The sequence below is a fragment of the Haliotis rufescens genome, unplaced genomic scaffold (genome assembly GCF_023055435.1).
Source record: "Haliotis rufescens isolate VD_foot unplaced genomic scaffold, xgHalRufe1.0.p SCAF_2, whole genome shotgun sequence".
Lineage (NCBI taxonomy): Eukaryota > Metazoa > Mollusca > Gastropoda > Lepetellida > Haliotidae > Haliotis > Haliotis rufescens.
In genome coordinates this window covers 53,807,463-53,829,747 of record NW_025963890.1, presented here as the reverse complement: position 1 = coordinate 53,829,747, position 22,285 = coordinate 53,807,463, and the positions used below count along the sequence as shown (strand labels likewise).

Sequence of the window (22,285 nt, the reverse complement as noted above, 5' to 3'; positions counted from 1 at the left end):
TTGACTACTGTTGTCATTGGCATTTTGCTAGGAGGCAGGCAGCTATTTTGATCAGATAGGGCAGTCGGGTAGCCTAGTGGTTAAAGCGTTCACTTGTCATGCCGAAGACCCCGGTTCGATTTCAGACACACAATGTGTGAAGCCCCTTTCTTGTGTCCCCCGTGTTCTTGTCTGTGGTGTCCCCCGCTGTGATATTGCTGGAATATTGCTAAAAGCGGTGTAAAACCTCACTCACTCCCTATTTCAATCACAGATTACATCAAGAGAAGTCTCATTGACTGCTGAAAACATTTGCCAACTCAATTTCTGCTGTCTATCTTCAGCTGTGAAATACTTCTTCATACAGTGCATCTTCCATTTGTTGGTATTGTTTTCATTATTGTCTGGTGGCTTCGAACTGAGTGATGTTAATCAACGAACGGATACTACCCAGCTAGTATACTGTAAACAGTTCACCTCCAGTGGAATTGTAATGCTGGTATACCATCACATGGCTGGCATAGCTGTGTAAGGTGCTGCAATTTGCTGTGCAGAGTTGCGTCCCTTGAGCAAGCCAGAAACCTATGATCTTGGGTTCGAATCCTGGTTTGTCCTGATTATATTTCCAAGTTTGTCAGCACCATACCTGTGCTTGTGGGTTTCAGGAAAGTGGTAAATATCTAAGACTTGTATCACCTGCGGTTTTCCTCCCTCATCAAGCCGACATACTGTGATATAAATTTAATACTGTTAAAAGCGGCATTAAACCCAACTCACTCATGCATACTTGTCTGTGTAGGAACAGAGAAAACAGGGATCAAAAGCAGTATATTGAGTTTTATTGTTGGATCACAGTGTTATTGCACAATAAAAAGTTAAAAAACATCAACAAATGTAAACATTACCCTCCGACAAATGACTACAATAAAATATGTATCAACAAAACTTTGGGTGGCCTTTTTATTTCTTTGTTTATAGATATAGATATTTTTGTTGAAGAAAAATCCTGATCAATAGGTAGGTAAAATAGTTTTATCAGATTCTGTCATCCTTGTCATGGCTAATGTTTAGTGTAAGTTTAGTGGTGGCAGACTCTGCTGTTAATATATTCATAGTGACAGTCCGTGGCAGCAAGTGACTGAGCTGCTGGTAAAAGGTGCTGATGTAGCCAGGTTTGAACAGCAGTTTGTAAATGCTAGTGGTTTCACCCCCAAAACATCTATCAACTAGGCGACTCCAAAAACGTCCAAAGTCAATAATTTTGTTCTAATCTCAATTTCCGGGGTAGAATAGGTCTTCAGCAACCCATGCTTGCCGTAAAAGGTGACTGCGCTTGTCGTAAAAGGCGACTTACGGGATCGGGTGGTCAGGCTCGCTGACTTGGTTGATGCATGTCATCGATCCCAATTGCGTGGATGGATGCTCATGATATTAATCACTGGATTGTCTGGTCCAGACTCGATTATTTACAGACCGCCGTCATATAGCTGTAATATTGCTGAGCGCAGCGTTAAACAACAAACCAACCAACCAATCAATCTAATCTCAATTTTCTTTGTAGTTCAACTTTGTTAATCAAATATGAAATTAAAGGCCTCACCTTTGAGGGGTCTAACACTTTAAACAATACTGCTGTAAACCAACTATAATAAACATAAGGCCTTAGTTGTGAGGGAGTCTAACACTCAAGACTGCTGGAGGGCCTTGTTTGACTGGTGAGCCGCCAAATTCAACTAAGACTAGTTTAGATTACATACATGTATGTCGAAAGGCGGGAACAGTGAAATCCCCAGCAGTACTGCTTGTTGTACAAGGTGACTAGATTGGTTCGTGCTGTAAGGCTAGGTGACTTGATTACGGTACTCATAATGTCGATCACTGGTTTGTCTTGCCAAGGTCACCTAGACAACCAAAACCCCAAAGAAACCTGAGAGCAACAAGTCATTGAGTCTCAAACATCCAGTTGGTCATCAGATACAATTTGTAAGGTTAATGAGTATAAAGAATAAAGGTGTACAGAAAACCCAGACCCTAACTGAGGCACATAGGAATATTTAGGATTAGTAATTTCCCCCAAATGGTAAATAACTGTTATGATTGACTAGTATGATGTTGATAAAAAATAAATCATTTGCATTGCATTTTAATACCTTATCTGCTCAAAATCTTCCCATCACCACTAATTATTAAACAATTATAATGATGCCATGCTTGTGTTGTTGCAGTTGACTCTGAAGCAGGAATTCACAGGCCACTCTGAACATGCAACAGTAAAACTGACACAATTATTGGTCATTATGCAAAATTATAGGGCAATTATATATCAACCATAACATGGTTTAAGTCAGAGAAATCACTCAAATCTGTTGATGCTACTAATGACAGAAATAGATTCTCATGATTTCTCCATGACTTATTGATTCTATATGTGACAATGCATGGAACGAGGTCAAAAATATATCTAAATTCCTGGCTTTGTCTTTTTTCTCCAAATTATCAGAATATTTTGCTTTATTTACAGATTGCCATCATATAGCTGGAATATTGCTCCAGTGCTAAACAACAAACAAACCAAAGCTTACCACAGCATCAGCAATCTTGCAGCTATTCGCATCAAGGCAAAACTACAAATGTCAGTACTGTTTGAAGAACAATGCAATTATTTTCAAAGTGTCATCTTTTAAAAAAATATTTCTTTTATACATTTAATACTTGAGTTTCAACATTCTTTTTATATCCTCTTCCTTATCATCTGTTACTTTTATCCAGAAGTTGCCGATCCACTTTTCCCCAGACACGACCGCGCAGCCGCCATGTATACCAAAGTCATCCTGTTCCCCTAACCACTGGTTCTCCTCCTTCACAAAATGGTTGTACCACATGACGGCCTTGCCCTTGCCCGGTCTGACAGTCAGACGTGCGTCTGCACAACGACGGTAGAGGTTCACCTGATTGCTCTCCCTCATTACCTGTGAGACAGGAAGAAAATTGTCACCTTTTCCACACATTTTTACACATTAAAACAAAGAACATCTGTCTATATGTACTCATTTGACTTGCAGTCAAATTGTTTAGAGTTGGGGGGTGGTGTGTGTGTGTGTGTGTGTGTGTGTGTGTGTAAATAAATAGGTCATCAAGTTTTCCATCTGAGAAAATCAACTTTTCGGCAGATTAACAGTTCAAGTAAAAACATATATTGTTTTTATTGTCCTATTTAAGTAGCCCCATGTAAATTAGGTTGTGTCAAGGTTTTGCTTGAATTTGATTGTTGACACATTTTGTTTTTGGAGATCTCAGGGATATCATATGTAGATGTCCGTAATAGCACTAGGACTTTTACTGGACACATTGATATGTGATGTCAAGGGTCAAGGTCATCCTCTTGGTCATATCATTACAAATAAGTTTGTTTTCTGGAGAAGGATTTACTGTTGGCAGTAGGTCAAAGAAACTTTGTACATTTCATCCTTAGGGATTGACCCAGATCAGGCTCGAGTGAACACCAAATACATGTATTATGTGAACACCAAGTATTATGTGAACACCAAGTATTATGTGAACACCAAGTATTATGCAAACACCAAGTATTATGTGAACACCAAGTATTATGTGAACACCAAATATTATGTGAACACCAAATATCACATGAGAACCAAATATAACGTAAACATCAAATATCACATGAGAACCAAATATAATATGGATACCAAGTATTATGTGAACACCAAATATCACATGAGAACCAAATATAATGTGAATACCAAATACAATTTAAATAAAATGAATGTGACGACATCTATAGATATTTGAATAAAGACAATACCATTCACTAAAATTCAAACATGAATAACTTTTTTTAGTAAAATGTGATAATATTGTCTATTATCTTTGTAGTGCTTGTTTTCTGCATTCTGTAGAAGTCTGACATATCAATGAAGCTTTAATGACTCACATTATCATGAACAGTTTCATTGTCAGCAACAAGGAAGGCTGTTTCTCCTCCCTCCTCCACATCATTGAGATAAAACAGAACTGTCATGTATCTGAAACAACACAGTTGTAATGGAGCATACCAGATGGATACAAATCACTCACAGTGTGTCACCGTACCCAAATGGTGTGGATCATTGCTCACAAAGTCAATCACTGTATTGTCTGGCCCATATTTAGAGACTGTCGTCATGTAGCTGGAATATTGCTGAGTACAAACACCCCCCCGTCAGCGTATGCAGCAACACAAGGTCTAACAGGACAGATAGCCGTAGCTCTCAAGAGTACTGTCCCGTAGAGTAAGAAGTCAGATTTGTCCTTCCTTTCACAAATGAACCTGTGATCTTGCCTCACTATTCATTCATTACATGATATTAGTGTCAGCGTATGCAGCAACACAAGGTGTAACAGGACAGATGGCCGTGGCTGTCAAGAGTACTGTCCCGTAGAGTAAGAAGTGAGATTTGTGCTTCCTTTCACAAATGAACCTGTGATCTTGCCTCACTATTCATTCATTACATGATATTAGCGTCAGCGTATGCAGCAACACAAGGTGTAACAGGACAGTTATGGGTCATATCAGATATATACAAATCACTCTTACAGACTGTATTGCCTGTGTGACGTTAATATTTAACTCACTCACTCTTCCAGAGATCATTTACGATTTGGGGGGGATGGGACCTGGTTTTATTTTTAGAGATGAAGATGATTTTGGTCACTATTTCAAGATCTATTCTCTGAAGGGGGAAGTCAAACACGTTTTATTCAGGGCACCCAGTATGTTCAGCAATTACTTTTTCTAAATATCTTTTCCAGTATTTTCAGGAACAAATTCTTTTAAAAAACAATGGAAACTGTTATGAATAGTAAAAGTGAGTGAGTTGGGATTACGCCTCTGTGAACAGTATTCCAGTTATATCACGGTGTGTCAGCTTGATGTGGGAGGAAAGCCTGAAGTAATGCAGGTCTGAGACGTTTACCACTTTGGTATGGTGCTGACAAAGCCAGAAACATAATCAGGTTATATTAAAAGAAATCAGTTGTTTTATGGAATAATAGGAGTATCCCTGTGAAACATTGAGTGGTATATATGACATAGTTGGTTGGTTGGTTTGTTGTTTAACGCTGCACTAAGCAATATTCCAGCTATATGACGGCGGTCTGTAAATAATCCAGTCTGGACCAGACAATCCAGTGATTAATATCATGTGCATCGATCAACGCAACTGGGATCGATGACATGCATCTACCAAGTCAGCGAGCCTGACCACTCGATCCCGTTCGTCGCCTTTTACGACAAGCATAGTCACCTTTTACGGCAAACATGGGTTGCTGAAGACCTATTCTACCCCAGAATCTTCACGGGTCTATATATGAGATAACATGGGACTCACTCATATATATATGAGATAACATGGGACTCACTCATGTATACTAATTACTTGTCTAACCTGCATATCCGGCACTTCTTCCTATCAAACCGCTTACAGCACGGCACAGTGGAGCTCAGTCTCGAGGAGTCATAGTGTGCATTGTAGTGACCTTTGACATCATACTGAACAACCTGAAACGTTAACCAATTAACCAATGGTTAATAGCATCACAGACGTAGAATTTCATAATATGCTACTCAAAAGAAGTTAGAGAACATCAAATTCTTTCATATTACTATAGTAACTCTGTCATGCCATGATATAACAATATGACCAGTGAAGATCCGGGGTCAAATAGGTCTTCAGCAACCAATGCTTGCTGTAAAAGGAGATTATCCTTGTCGTAAGAGGCGACTAACGGGATTGGGTAGTCGGATAGCCGTAGCTCTCAAGAGTACTGTCCTGTAGAGTAAGAAATCACTAGTTGGTTCACAGATTTGTATGTCCTTTCACAAATGACATGGTTGATTCATGTCATCGTATCCCAATTGCGATGCTCAGGATGTCAATCACTGGATTGTCTGGTCCAGACTCTATTATATACAGACTGTCGTCATATAGCTGGAATATTGATGAGTGAGGCATTAAACAACAAACAAACAAAAGTTATCACTACATACCACCATGCCTTGACATATTTACTACAGTAACGTGAAAGAATAGGATGTTCTTGAACTTATTTTGAGTATTGTACATCCATGATAGAACAAGAATCTGACTTATGTTATAGTCTCTACACAGTCAGGTACCTGTAGTCCATGTCAGTATAGCCTGTGGAGACTCAGGGATAGAACTGTTCCCCAGCCACGTATGCTGGTTGTAAGACCACCCAAATAGATCGGGTGGTCAGGCTTGGTGACGTGGTTAATGGCGTGACATCGTACCCCAATGGATTGTTGCTCACAATATCAATCACTGTATTGTCTGGCCCATATTTCGAGACTGTCGTCATATAGCTGGAATATTGCTGAGTACAAACACACTCCCGTCAGCGTATGCAGCAACACAAGGTGTAACAGGACAGATGGCCGTAGCTCTCAAGAGTACTGTCCCGTAGAGTAAGAAGTCACTAGTTGGATCACAGATTTAATTGTACGTCCTTCTCACAAATGAACCCGTGATCTTGCCTTTCTGTTCTTTACATGGTATTATAATGTGCATAATTATAATGTGCATATTTAAAATGCGCCGAATCCACGCCCAAAGTGCTACATTATCGTGCCGGTCAATGTATCAGAGTACACTTGATTTTCACGCTAAGTTCCCTGAAGGGATACAACCCAAGCTTGGATACATAATCAACCCCCATGGCTGGAGACTTTGCTGGCACTGTGATTGCTAAAAAATGGTTACTCTTTAATTTGTTTTGTTAATCAATGACGGTTTTCAATGGTATTGCAGGACTATCGAATATGACTGACAACTGATAATCAAATGAAATCTTGTTAAAGGTTTAAATTCTTTTACAGTGGTTGTATTCATTCACAAACAGTTTCAAAATAAACAAGAAAACTATCCCCAGCCATTAGGCACATTAGAAGTTTGTTTGTTCATAAAGTAGTGAATATAATAATATAAACTATTAAAAAGAGCCCCATAAAGCCTTGAGAAGAGATAGGCTCTAGGGTCGCTTAAAAAATTATTAAATGTGAAATTGATACACACAAAAGGACCTTTCTCTGGAAAAAAATAGCTCAGTCTTGATAAGTATCTCTAAGCTTATCTATAAGCTAACTTCAGTAGCTTCTGAGAAAGCTTGTTCCCCTTGCACATAGTATGCACCAAGTAAAATAACATGGATTTAGGTCTGTACCTCTGTAAACAAATAATTTGGGAACCTTTTCAAACTGTCTTGACATGTATCTCTTAGACAAGCATGCAAACTTTCATTCATGCAACTTCAGTTGTTTCTGAGAAAACTTGACCCCATTGTACACAGTATGCACTAAGTTGAAAAAAATGGAGCTACGGCGATAACTCTGTAAAATAATTTACGATACCAATTTTCGTCATTTGAGAAGATGACCAGTTACATCAGTGTGTAAAATTTTGTTTCAGTAGTCTCATCCTTATTGTTCACCCCACTGCTCAAGGACAAATGGCACATGGGTTGTCTCCCTTTGACTTACCTGAAAGTCACTCATACGGACCAGCTCTACAGGAAGTTCTGTCACCATGGAGACTCTGTTATATTAAGTTTCATGAAAATAGAAGTGAGTGAGTTTGGTTTAACACAATCTCATTAAAACTGAGATCTTATTTCTCGCAACAGAACAGAATGGCACTTTATTTCTCTCAGGCCATGCCATACCTCTATGTTTAGCGGAAACGAGAATTAATAAGATCTGATTTAAATGAGATTGTATAGGTGGCCATCCGATCAAAAAATACAAAGTTCAAATAAAGGACAAACGTACGCAGTAATAAATAAATGATACTGCCCAATACTGTATGAGATTTTGTAATGCTTAAAAACAGCAAATTTCGACACACCGATAAACGTACTGTGCCACAATTTGTCCCTTTGTTATTTCAAATATGTGAATGACATAAATATATGTTAAGCATTATGAGTGTTTATTGAAGGTTGTTTACTGAATATATGTACTATAGACATATGTTGGATTTCACAGAGTACACTACTTATCAAAACATTCCGCTTTTCTGGTGACGATGACTGCACGTTTGATACAAAAACACAAGTATAGATAGAATATATACACATATATACACGTATGTTTATATGACGTCATACGCTGAGTGAACGAAGAATGACACAAGACATTTAGGACTTCAGCATGCATTTATCATATACACGGAGGAACAAGCTGATTAAACTCGGAATCGTAACACATATGGCGCTGACAACTAAGAAACATAAGCAGGGAAAATCTGGGCCTTGAACCCACCGTCAAATGTTTCTGGCCTGCCCCAGGGAATAGCATCTTCCTGAAGCAAGTGAGTTAACTGACTATAAAAGTCCAGTTTCCACCCTTGCCGAACTAGGCTGGTTTTATGGAGTTAGAATTTGGCTGGACTAACGAGTCTATGCATAGTCCAATCAAAATCGCGTAACGAAATCGAAATCCGCTTCGTAAACTGTCTCGCAGATTTTGGTCCATTGCAGGATTTGCAAAGCATGTGCACCGCCAACTCCTTTGTTAACAGATATTTTCCAAACATTTTCATGTTTTTGATAGAGGTGCCCGCGTGATTTGATGCACTTCGCGATTAAAGACCCATTTTATCACAACATAGTTCTTGATTATCGATCAGATCGTCTTAACTGGGCGCCACAATTTTGTTTCAAACAAATGCAAGTGATGGAATCTGATTGGTCCATAGGAGAGGCTTAGAACGGACATAAGGGTAGTAACCACTGGTGGCGCTACGATCGAGCCCAGGAATTCCAGCCAAGTTCGGCAAAGGTGGAAACTGGACTTTTAAAGTCAGTTAACTCTCTTGCCTAGGGAAAATGGGGAATAGAGACCTAAATACAGGCTATGCAATACCAAGGACTGATTGTTAACATGTCTAGTGAGCCCCATCAACATTCCTTCCAGCAGAGTTTTCCATTATGTTCAACTTCTAGACTTTATTAAGTCTCTTCTTCCTTGCTTTTGTATTTGCAAATTAATTTATTGAATTTATAGAATTTGATGAACATACATGCTGTAGGCCATTATAAGGGAACTTGAATTACAAGACTAGAGTGAGTGAGTGAGTTGGGTTTAATGCCGCTTTTAACATTATTCCAGTTATATCACGGCGTGTCAGCTTAATGTTGGAGGAAAGCCCCAAGTGATGTAGGTCTCAGACGTTTATATCTTCGGTGAAACCCACGAGCACGGGTATGGTGCTGACAAATCTAGAAAAACAGGGCGAACCGGGATCTGAACCCACAATCACAGGTTTCTGGCGTGCACAGCGAATTGCGGCGCCTTAGACGACTGGGCCACCCGTGCCCCCTAAAAGACTAGATAAAAAAGACCATATAATGTAGAAATAATTGCATCCTCCCGAGGCCAGGGAATTAACTTACAATGAAAGTCCAGTTTCCACCCTTGCCGGACTATATATATATAGGATGCAATAACATGTATGGTGTTATATTTTGGCTGGACCATTGAATCTAAGCATAGTCCAATCAAAATCGCGTAACGAAATCAACATCCGGTTTGTAAACTGCAGATGTCAGTGGATTGCAGAATTTGCAAAGCATGTGTACCGACAACTTAGCATCAACAGATATTTTCCAAATCTTTACATGTTTTTAATCATTTTATTTGAAACAAATGCAAGTGATATGGGACGTGGAATCTGATTGGTCAATAGGAGGGACATAGGAGGGACATAACTCGTAATAGCCACTGGTGGCACTACAATCGAGCCTGGAAATTCCAGCATAGTTCGGCAAGGGTGGAAACTGGACTTTTACAGTCAGTCAACTCAGGAAGATGAAATAATTGAAGCTCCAAAACACTGAAACCTCAGGCATACCTCTTCTGTACTGTTTTGAACACTGCGTCTGATGATTTATCTGGGTACAGCCAGACCTGGTTGCTGAAGCGAGAGTGTTTTTCAGGTTGTTTCTTGACGAAATCTGACAAATATTTCTGCATCCCATCAGGGGTCAAAGCCTCCATCTCATCTGGTGTGATCACACCTGCAACACAGTGATTGAGTGATTTGATGCTGCTCGTAGCAGTTTTCAAGTTATATCACGGCATGTAACCTAGATGTGGGAGGAAAGCCTGAAGTGATGCAGGTCTCAGACGTTTACCACTTTGGTGAAACCCACAAGCACAGGCATAATGCTGACAAACCTAGAAAAATCAGAGTGAATAGGAATTCAAACCCATGATCATAGATGTCTAGTATACCTAAGTGAGGGAACTCTGCACAGAGAATTGAGGCTTGTGCCAAACGCTTGTTTAAACTTTTTTGACCATTATTGAAAGAATATTATATAAAGATTATTTACAAACTTGTCAATGGGGCAATCGGGTAGCCTAGTGGTTAAAGCGTTTGCTCGTCACGCAGAAGACCCAGGTTCGATTCCCCACATGGGTACTATGTGGGAAACCGATTTCAGGTGTCCCCCGCTGTGATATTGCTGGAATATTGCTAAAAGTGGCGTAAAACCATACTCACTCAACCTTATCAAGAAGTTTGTCAGGGAACACGTAACTGAGAGGGGTCCATTCCACAAAGCAATCGTAGCGCTACAATTGTCATAAGTCTATGTTAAAGTATGGGAGTTACGATAGTCTTAGCGCTAATATAGCTCAAGGTGGGACGTGTCCCAGGCCTTTAATATAGCAATGACGGTAGGTGTCTAATGCTAGTACACCTGATCACTGTCTCAATTATGGGTGCATAAATGTTTAGGATGCTTTAAAATTGTACACCCCTGAATCCCCTTCCGCATCTGTGTATGCCTCAGACCCCCCAAAATAACAATTAAGGGTCACAGCTCCCAAACTTACCATCACCATTGCCATCCAGTTGGGTATCGGCGTAACTGAGGATTTAAACAGAAACAGAAAAATGGTCAACACCGAATAAAAACAAATATTGATACACAGTCAACACAACTAATTATCAAATAGACCTTGGACAGTAATATGTTACGTTGTCAGTCAATAGAGTTGAAGAACATGTTTTAATCAAGGTGCTCATGTGATCTGATGCACTTTGCGAAATAAGACCTGTTTTATTACAATAGAGATCTTGATTATCGATCAGATCGTCTTCACTGGGTGCCGCCATTTTGTTTGAAGCAAATGCAAGTGATATCAGAGGTTGAATCTGATTGGTCAATAGGAGGGACATAGAAGTCGTAGAAGCCACTGGTGGCGCTACGATCGAGCCCAGAAATCAGGTCTAGTGGTGGGCTTTTACAGTCAATTACCTCCCTTGCCTCGGGAAGATGTGTACTTGTCTGCCTTTATGCTGGCAGATGGAGATACAGAGGACTGACTGACTTACAACTGCAGTACATCTTCATTGTCAGGATATATGTCAAAACCATTCTCAATTGTAAGCCGCATCTGAAATAAATGTGACAGTGCAATTATACCACTCATTTTTACAAACACTCACTTAATGTACTGTATTCGCTGTATTAAGCGACCCATTCCAATAAGCGCCACTGATAAACTTCAAGACCAATCTGTTAGTAATCTTCGTAAATTCTCCATTCCAAGACCCAAGACAAGTTATTAGCTTCTTGTTACAAGATTTGTTTTACAGAAAACACATCGGTGTAGAGAAGAGGAATATAATTGCCTGGTGACTATTATGAATTTTTTTTAGTTTCATCAACATTTTTGTTTACTGTTTACTGCTTGATCTCTGACAACATATTTACCTCTTTGTGGCTGGTTTAATATAGCCCCTCAACCCCGGATATTTGACAGACCAATAAGGCCAGACATATTTAAATGACTCGTTATACAAATCCATCTGTCATGTTCAACATTGTGAAGAAAAAAATCTATAATGGGAAATAATCGTGTTCATCAACCATTTATCTCAAATCTAGTTACATTTTCATTACATGTCTGTTCTCTCCAACTTGCTGCTACATTTTATGACATTCTAAATTTTGTTTACAGGAAATGTTTTTAACCTTTAACTTGACCTCTAAATCATATTTTTTCAATTAAAGATAATACAAATCGAGAGAAAAATATGGATTGCCTGATTTTTAAAGAAATGACCCTGCAAAAAACACTTTAAAAACAATGTACTTTGAAAAAACTCTGTCACAATAAAATCTAGGTTACATTTGTTGGTTACAAAATATGCACAATATTCCGGCATACAACACATTCAAATTCCAGTTTTTTACCATTAACTTACTCTGCATCTAATTTCATTGTACCAGTTTACTGTGTAGCCTCTTGGTAAAGAGTCAAGAACATTTTGCACATATATGTTGCACTGGCATTTAGATTTAAGCAGGGAGCATTACCCAATTCAAATAATTTGTGTGAACTTGTTTGCTGGTTGTTTGAAGCCACACTCAGTAATATTCCAACTACATGACCTTGGCCTGGAAATAATGGAGTCTGGACCAGACAATACAGTGATTGCTATTACAAGCATCAATCCACATTGTCCTGTTATGATGTTGTTGTTTGTTTGTTCGTTGTTTAACGCCGCACTCAGCAATATTCCAGCTATATGACAGCGGTCTGAAAATAATCGAGTCTTGACCAGACAATCCAGTGATTAATATCATGAGCATCGATCCACTCAATTGGTAGTCCTGTAACGATGAAATGCAATCAACCAAGCCACCGAGCCTGACCACCGGATTGACTTGGTCGTCCATTAAGGACTATTCTAACCCAGGAGGTTTAGTTATTATTAATATGCATAGCATAAATATCAATAATTTCAGATAAGAGTTCCCCAGTTTGAAACACTGTAGTTACTTCATCAACTGTTAATTTTTTGTCCCCATTGCTGTCAAGGATCTGGAAGCGAGGGGGTGCCGCCCCACCCCCAGTGGTGGTCTGACTGTTCTCCAGCCCCTCAGACTTTGCCAGGGACACGAAATGGTCACATTCCTCCGCCGTCAAGAAGTCAGGGATCTCTGGTAAAACAATACTACATGTATTAAAGAAACTGTTGCTGCAAAATTAATGCATCTCATGAAACATTTTCTTTTGTATTTTACGCCCTAAAAAAACCATTCAATTTTTTTATTTGTAATGACCAATCCATTAATCCTGACTGACCTACATTTTGAGAAATCTGATGCAAAATTGTTTCCACTAGACAAAAAGTCTACTGCAGACAGAAATATACACCAAACTAACTGTAATGCTAATGATATAAACATATTGGCTCACCATGCTTAAAGCAGTCAGAATGAAATGCAAAAATTCATTAACTCAGAATGTGTTTAATAAACTGAAAAGTATGCTACTCAAAAGAATTTAAGAACACCCAATTCTTTCATATTACAATAGTTCATCTGTCATGGCATGACAGACTAAGAATAGTAATATGAAATAATCTGAACTTCTTCTGTATAGTATATGCAAACTTTCATATTTTTCAGACGCAAATACATTATTATTATTTTCAAAACAATATAATTTTCTAATATGCAATCATCATTTTAAAAATGTTTCAGTGAAAGCTGTTTTTGGATGGTACTAAGTGCTCTCATTTACAGCAGAAATTTATCAATGGATCTCAATGCCACATAACACAACAGTGTTGCTGGGCAGCCCTTTACAAGTGATTAAAGGACTGAAACCGCTCGGCCATACTGACAATTTAATCTCCATTTCATCTGCCTAAGGGCTGGTGTGATATATTTGTGACATATTAAGTTTTATGTTTAGAAAACAGCTGCTAAACAATAAAACTGTCACAAAAATATACCGTATTCGACGTAATAAGTGCCCCGCTCTAATAAGCGCCCACGGCAATATTTGCTAATATATTGGCTAGTGAACAATCCCAATTGGCACCCCTTCCGATTGATCAATGTACACAAGACTTATTTTTTCGCGTATAATACGCACTCGTGTGCTATATGCACCCTTAATTATGGGCAATTAATTTCTGGAAAAATATATCTGTCGCACATAAACATTTCAGGCTGTCAGCATAAACCACGAAATTTATCTTTCAACTGTTTTTTTTCCACCAAAGTAATATTCCAATAAGAGCCCCCTATTTCTAATTTTGAGAGCGCCCTGAGCACTTAACACGTCAAATACGGTAAGTCTTTTTCAAAAATGTTATTTTTTTAATAGGTTCCTCACCAAATAACAATGGTTTCAAACTGAGAGTCTTCAAGGTCACCGTCCTGCCATCTAGTTTCACCTCCTTGATGTCCCCCACCTGTAGACATCAGAAAGAAAGAAAAGTGTCAGGCCTTTAATTATTTTTTTTACCATTGTGTATTTCACATTATCATTCACACTGGGTACTGACTGTTTTCTTGGAGTATTCAATATATTTTGTACATGTGAATAAATACTCATATACATGTATTGTTTTTATCACGATAAAAAAATATCTGGAGTCCTGAATTAGGAATTTTAGTAACAAAAGCCATATCCATAACCTCAAACTACAGCATGATAACATTACTTATGGTGAACGTATATTATAAACTAATTTAATGAGAGCATTAAAACACATTTTGTCAACCTTCTTTGACAAGACATTTCTCTGCAAAGGGAAGTAACTCTAGTATACTCTCTCTGAATACAGCTTTCAAGAGAACACTCTCATCAAATTGGTTCAGTTGTTTGTATACTTGTACAATATAATCCTTGCCAATAGATCGTTCTGTGGTCATATTTCAAAACTAAGACCAACAGTGAGATAATTGATTGCCTCCTCACAGTGAGACCTTGTCTTTCAAAGTGTGAATTTTGGGGGAAACTATTCAATGTTGATGAAAATCTTGACATGCTCTTGCAAAGACAACAAAGATGACTCTACAAAGCCTGTTCTAAAGTACTGGTTCCAAATGACAAACATACCAAATGAATATCATCCTTGTGTTTACAATTAATTATGATAAATACTTGGGCCCATCATTAACACAGCTTTGTGATTTAAATGTCAGAACACTAAAACCAGCCAGCCACTCCAGGGCTTGATTTAAGGAGTGAGTGAGTGAGTTGGGTTTAACGCCGCTTTTAACAGTATTCCAGTTATATCACGGCGTGTCAGCTTAATGTGGGAGGAAAGCCCGAAGTGATGCAGGTCTCAGACGTTTACCACTTCGGTGAAACCCACGAGCACGGGTATGGTGCTGACAAACCTAGAAACAGAATCGGGGCGAACCGGGATTCGAACCCACAATCATAGGTTTCTGGCATGCCCAAGGGACACAACTCTGCACAGCGAATCGCGGCGCCTTAGACTACTGGGCTACCCGTGCCCCCTCGATTTAAGGAACTTGATTTAACTTGCACCAGGTGCATGTTGACATGAAAACCAAGTTGCACCAGACTAAACCTAGTTGCACCAGACTAAACCTAGTTGCACCAGACTAAACCAAGTAGCACAGGACAAAACCAAGTTGCTGCCTGGTTCCATCAATTTATGAAAGTTTAAACAGAGATACACTAGTCCAAATATGTAAAATCTTAGATCTATGTAGACTGTGTCATGTGTCATGAATTACACATAACACAATGATTCCTTGCATAGTATGGATAAAAAAAGCTTTTAGGTACAGAAGGTGTTACTAAAACGATGTTGTGTGGACAAGTAAGTTAAGGAAGAGAATTTATGGAAGTCAACTTCTTTATTATGAGGAGCACAACATACATACTTACTCCTTCATCAGGTGAATAAATGCTATGAGACAGAGAACATATATATGTACCTGTAAGAACAGCAAAAGTTAAAAGATAACAAAGGTGGAAACTAACAAGGGAAGCCAACATATAATTGGTGCTGGTAGGTGATATAGCATTTATTCACCTGATGAAGGAGTAAGGCGATGAAGAAAGAAAGCTGTAAAGATGAAGTCTCCCAGGTATTCATGGTAACAGGATGGAGAAATGTGGAGGAATGAATATCTACAATACATCAGTATTTAGGGAAGAAATTGGAAAGAGGTAAGTCTTGGCTGTATCAAGACATATGCAAATGCAACACTAGGCTAACATCTAGTTTCTCAAATGAAAACATATTAAAGAAAAAAAAACAGTTATTAAATTATCTTAATAAAATATATTAAAAAGGCGCACAGAGACTCTTCATTTTCAGAAACTGAAAATGCAGTAACTTTAGATCTGCCAACTACTATAGACTTGCATGGGCTGTATGACTATTGCGACACAGGCAAGCAAACTTAATGTTTAAATTTGATTAAATCAAACTTTTAAAAAATCTTATTCCTAAAGCTAAATTGTACCTGTTCTTGGATACTTAGGTGGATTCGTGGATATTTTATAACAAATCAAAATATTAGACTCAATATTTATCGGGCACTGATCTGCTTAAAGCCACTTAACACTGGTGAATAGGAGCAATGTTGGCTCATTGTAATATTAAGTGAAGTGACATAAAATAGTCAGCTGTGCATGGAGAGACTATAGCAGTTCATGACAAAGGACTGTATTCAGACTCTGGATATATGGAAATTTCAGACAAAATCTGAAGTCACCCCTTGCATGACAAACCGCGTGAATATTATATTCTGAAGGAGACTTACAAGAATACTACTTAACCATAGCACTTCTGTGAGAAGACCCATTATAATTCGGTTTAAAACTCTGAAATTCAACGAAATTCTACGTTTCCGGCGTTATCCATGACATAAATACTTCCCACATTTGATAAAATACTAATCTGGGGTCTTGACACGATGTTAAATTATTGATTTAATATTACGTCAGTTACTCGTTTTATAGCGGACTTTCAAATGACCCTGATTATTTAGTACTTATCAGCTGCTTATTGTTGAATCAAACTGTATTGGTAAATACATGTCTTTAATTGCATATCACAACCAGTATCACTGATTATAAATCGTGTATCGGTTGTCAGATACGCCGCTTCGTATATGTCCACAATGCATGGCAATACATACATCAAGAAGAGAGCTTTGTTACATCCAGTCACACATTTGCGTTTAGACATCCAACGCAATATGGAAACGCTGTCGATGAAACGTAAACAACTAGCGCCGCTCACCTTGCCTCCGTCCAGACGGGTGAGTCGGTACCCCTCCTCACTATCACACTTCACCCCCTCGTCGGTCTGCCTGCACGCGCCCTCAGACCCCCAGCAATTGCCCGGGAGGGTCAAAATGACCGCAACAACCGCATGCAACCGATGCCTGAGTCGCGCCATGGCTATTACTGTATTAGCCGAGTTCCGGGTGTGTTATCCACTATCACACGTGGCGAGCTCTCGCGCTGAGTAAAACAACAACTCGTTGTTCCTATCGCTATTATCGGTTTACGTTTGATTAAACTGTTTTATAAATAGTTTACTCGATTCGAAAGTTTCGGTAACGTTAGTAAGCTGTCCATGTTTATCGTTGCTTGGCAATATAATCGTAAACAAAATAAATCAATAGCTTATATTTATTCTATCATGTACGAGCACGTTATTTAAACCTGTGTTGTGGAACTGCCAAAGTTTGCTTTAAGAGATATTGTCTTTGAAGTTGGCTCGCAATTTTTTAAACATAGGATCAAACGTATCCAATTACAATCACGTTGTATATATGGGAGAGTGGTTTTATCATGATATTTTTACGGCATTTGTGATTTTGCATGCGTGATGGATCAATGGTGTGGTATTGGCTATGGGGTATTGTATTCAATATTGTAACACAATCGATAGTAGGTGTCGCTATATGATGGTTTAAAAGCGCACGAAAAAAGGATTAGAAGCCTGTATGTCAAGGCTATTCACGATGTAGACGTGTTAATAATTTAAACACTAGTCTTAACATTTGGAAGATTCGCCATGGCAATATAAAATATATATTTACACATACTTTAGTTGATTTATTTCGATTCCGTTGTCGGATGAGCATCAATTATTCCATAGTGATGTCACTTCTTTCTTACACATTCTGAGTAGATGTAGAAAAAGACCATCGTGGCCAATTAAGATAAAATTCTTTTTGCAACGGCGATACATATCCTGAACACACGAGCACAGTCTAATGACGTCATACGTCAAATGACGTCAATAAAACAATGCAAAGCCGCAAAGTTGTACTTTTCTGATAGCAGTATACATAGATTATATAAGAGCATGTGTGTCATACTGATTTTACGAAACGAGTATCAGAATTTTTGTATTTCCCGACCGAGAGCGAGCGAGGGTAATACATGAATCCTTACACGAGTATGACACACATGCGAGTGTAATAATTTATTTATTACCAATTATTTCGTAATCCTTTAGAGCTTCCACTTTTGAAAAATGCACTGATCATGACGGGCTTAGAAAACCACAATTTAAGCTATGACGTCGCTTCTAGTGCGACGTCATTTCGACCTTACGTCACAATAAGGTTCGAATGACGTCAACAATGCCGTCCACGTGACTTAAACAATACATCAGTGCGCGTGAAGTGATATTTGCACGATGTTTATGAACTCTGTTGTTTTTAACCCGATGTGTAAAAATCTAGTTACGATATGGCAAAGATAATTATTGTCCCTGTAGTCTATAATCTATGGATTATTTCAGTGACAGGTGACTATGCTTGTAGTAAGAGGCGACAAACGGGATCGGATGGTCAGGCTTGCTGACTTGGTTGATGCATGTCATCGTATCACAATTGCGTGGATCGATGCTTATGATGTCAATCACTGGATTGTCTGGTCCAGACTTGATTATTTCCAGACCGCCGTCATATAGCTGGAATATTGCTGAATGCGGCGTTAAACAACAACAAAAGACCAAAACAATTTCAGTGTCAGCGAACACGGCATGATGGGGCATCGATAACGTACAATTCATATGTCTAAGTAGAGTTTGCAGAATAACGGTATTCACTCCCGTGGTACACTGGAGTGAGCGAGTTTTGTTTTACGCCGTTTGTATCAATATTCATACTATATCACAGCTAGGAAATGACTTCAGACAGATTGTCCGTGAATAGGGAATCGAACCCGGATCCTTGGGGTGCCAAAGCAATGCTTTATCCACAAGACTACCCATTTTAGTGCGTCCACACAGATGGCATATATATAATACATCATATCAATAATAATAAATATAGAAAGATATCCGTTCCAAAATTCAAATAGAATGTCAAGAATTGCGACAGTTGGTACCCAAATAGGATTCCACCACCCTATAGTTGCTGGCGATTTTCACCAAGCTCATCCCAAAATTAACACAAACAATTATTCTATGGTTAAAATGCTTGTAGCGTTTGTCCTCATTTAATTAGGAGGAAATAAATACAATCTTTCCTTCCGGTATTTGAGCGTCAACCTCCTTCTGTTTCTAAATGATATATTTATGTGTGTAAACAGTCATTTTAAAGTCGTATTTCATATTTTTAGCCCGATTAAAATTGACTTTTATCTAAGTATTTCCAAAACTCTAAGTGGTCGTTTACTCCAACATCTCTTGTTTTCTCTCTTGTTACATGCATGGGCCTTTGAATATATTTATACTCCTCCACATTAAAAACTCACTACCGTATTTATACGAAAACTTACCATGAGCCTATTTCGATAAAAGCAGAAATGTAATCCACTGATGAAAAAGGTTTTGATTAATTGAAACACATTTGATACTGTACATGCATACAAAAGTTCATGTATACGGTCATTATCTTCTGTCTGTCTCACGTGTTTGTTTGTAAACGTCAGGAGGTGCTGAGTGAATGACTCACGAGCACAGTCTAATGACGTCATACGTCAAATGACGTCAAGAGAATAATGCAAAGCCGAACGTTGTACTTTTGTAATAGCGCTATACATAGATTATTATACGAGCATGTCTGTCCTAATACTGATTTTACGAAACGAGTGTCAGAAGTTTTGTATTTCCCGACCAAGAGCGAGGGAATACATGAATTCGAAAATACCACGATTCGAAATCAAGATTCGCTCCGATTATGACCTGTGGTTTTTGAACATCATACCCGAGCCCCCTCTCTCCCTCACTCACTCAATCACACACTCACTCACTAACTCGGTTGTCTATTGTCAAGACTCGAGTATTTACAGAACGTCATATTGCTGAGTGGGGTGTGAAACCAATAAATTAACCATCCGGATAAACACATTTAACAATTGACGAATCTGATATGTGTGCACATTTATGTGAAATGGGGTTAAACGTCGCGTACAAGATTATTGCACTTATATAGCGACGTGCATCCCACTTAATGCCAAGCGTCAGGCAGGGTAACAACAAGTGCCATCTTTTAACGCTTTTGGTACGAGGCGGCCATGTGTCGAACCACCGACCTTCCCATCATCGAGCAGACGCTCTATCCACTGTATAAGGAGGCTCTCTCCGGGGAGGCGCTCTACCACTACACCACGGAGGCGGTCTCCAGGCAGGCGCTCTACCACTACACTACGGAGGCGGTCTCCGGGCAGGCGCTCTATCCATTACGCCACGGAGACGGTCACTGGGCAGGCGCTCTACCACTACACCACGGAGGCGGTCTCCAGGCAGGCGCTCTACCACTACACTACGGAGGCGGTCTCCAGGCAGGCGCTCTACCACTACACCACGGAGACGGTCTCCGGGCAGGCGCTCTACCACTACACCACGGAGGCGGTGTCCGGACAGGCGCTCTATCAAGCGTTTCGGAATGTTTGTATTTACTTTGCGATTTTAGAGAAAGAAAAACATGAAACAGGCAGAATCTTTATTTGCAAACCCGTTGTGACACACACACTATTCAATGTTAAAATCCATCTGTTTTCCGGTGTATAATAAACTACAATGAAGAATTATTGTTTCTATATTAAAAACCAAGTCGGAAGCTATCACTGTCATCTTGACATTCTGGAGCATTAATTATTTATATTCCATTATTTGCAGCATGTTTTTCGTATGCAATGCTTTGGATGATAGCTTGAGTTCGCATACACTACTGGGTAAACATCTGACGCATTCTCAATGATCATTCGGGGGCACGGGTGGCGCAGTCGTCTAAAGCGCCGCGATTCGCTGTGCGGAGTTGCGTCCCTTGGACACGCCAGAGACCTATGATTGAGGGTTCGAATCCCGGTTCGCCCTGATTATGTTTCTAGGTTTGTCAGCACCATACCCGTGCTTGTGGGTTTCACCAAAGTGGTAAACGTCTGAGACCTTCATCACTTCGGGCTTTCCTCCCACATTAAGCTGACACGCCGTGATATAACTTGAATACTGTTAAAAGCGGCGTTAAACCCAACTCACTCACTCACTCAATGATCATTCGCATCTAAATAGGAAAATATATCAACATATAGTCTCCGAAATAAAGTTATGTATAAAGTATATGTAGCAGGGCGTGGAGTCATCCCACAGATGATATCCTTCCCTTGTCAGCTTGCTGACGGGGTTATCCTCTTTGGTCATGTGGACAAGGCGTCCGACCTCGGATCAGAAGGTCCGTAGTTCGATTCCCATCACGGTACTTGGAAATTTTATTGCCGCTACATATACAACAATTATGCTCTATGGTCTGTGAGCTAAACCAATACATCACAGATCAGTAACTAGCAATGACGTGTTTACTTACATCTTTAATAGTCAGTATTCTATCATTGTCGGGATCGAAAAAGTGCAGTCATTTTTTTTCAGTTTGACGTCAGTCTTCATGGCTCCAAACCCCAGTTGACAGCCAGAAACCGGAAGTGGTCACATTCTTCCTCAGTCAGGAAGTCGGGGTTTTCTGTGTATACTGACGAAATAAAATTATGTAACGTGTACGTTGAGGAGTCTTGCTGAATTGAAAGGTATAATTCATATCCTAATGTCAGACCTTTCCTTCAAAGACATTAGTCCGGATTAGTACAATTTTGTTTTTGTTTGTTTGTTGTTTAATGCCGCACTCAGCAATATTCAAGCTATATGACGGCGGTCTGTAAATAATCGAGTCTGGACCAGACAATCGTGATTGATATCATGAGCATCGATCCACGCAATTGGGATCGATGACATGCTTCAAACCAAGTCAGCGAGCCTGACCACACGATCCCGTTAGTCGCCTCTTACGACAAGCACAGTCGCCTGTTACGGCAAGCATTGGTTGTTGAAGACCTATTGTACCCCGGATCTTCACGGGTCCAGATTAGTACAAGCAGTCACACACATACACACACGCACTCGTAGAGGGTCGGTGGTTCGATCCCCTGGCTACTTTTTCCAAAAAGACGTCAAATGATGGTACTTGTTGTTAC

The 22,285-nt window shown here is 39.3% G+C and overlaps 1 protein-coding gene across 1 annotated transcript; it reads right to left on the bottom strand.

Moving 5' to 3' along the window:
* Positions 1-1,395: 1,395 nt before the first annotated feature.
* On the bottom strand, positions 1,396-17,435 carry LOC124140670 (transmembrane prolyl 4-hydroxylase-like). Its single transcript, XM_046508357.2, has 10 exons — positions 17,097-17,435; positions 14,198-14,276; positions 12,851-13,011; positions 11,397-11,458; positions 10,895-10,929; positions 9,906-10,071; positions 7,535-7,589; positions 5,424-5,536; positions 3,932-4,022; positions 1,396-2,948 (listed from the first exon to the last, which is right to left on the bottom strand). The coding sequence occupies exons 1-10, from the start codon at positions 17,253-17,255 to the stop codon at positions 2,685-2,687; spliced, it is 1,185 nt and encodes a 394-aa protein (XP_046364313.2). The 5' UTR covers positions 17,256-17,435; the 3' UTR covers positions 1,396-2,684.
* Between the last annotated feature and the right edge of the window lie 4,850 nt (positions 17,436-22,285).

Bases quoted from the DNA above. Each gene is read 5' to 3' on its own strand.
- LOC124140670 (XM_046508357.2), bottom strand. From the start codon at position 17,255: ATGGCGCGACTCAGGCATCGGTTGCATGCGGTTGTTGCGGTCATTTTG. The intron at 14,277-17,096 runs GTGAGCGGCGCT...TGATGTCTACAG, and splicing joins CCCGTCTGGACGGAGGCAAG to GTGGGGGACATCAAGGAGGT. The intron at 2,949-3,931 runs GTGAGTCATTAA...CCTGTCTCACAG, and splicing joins ATGAAACTGTTCATGATAAT to GTAATGAGGGAGAGCAATCA.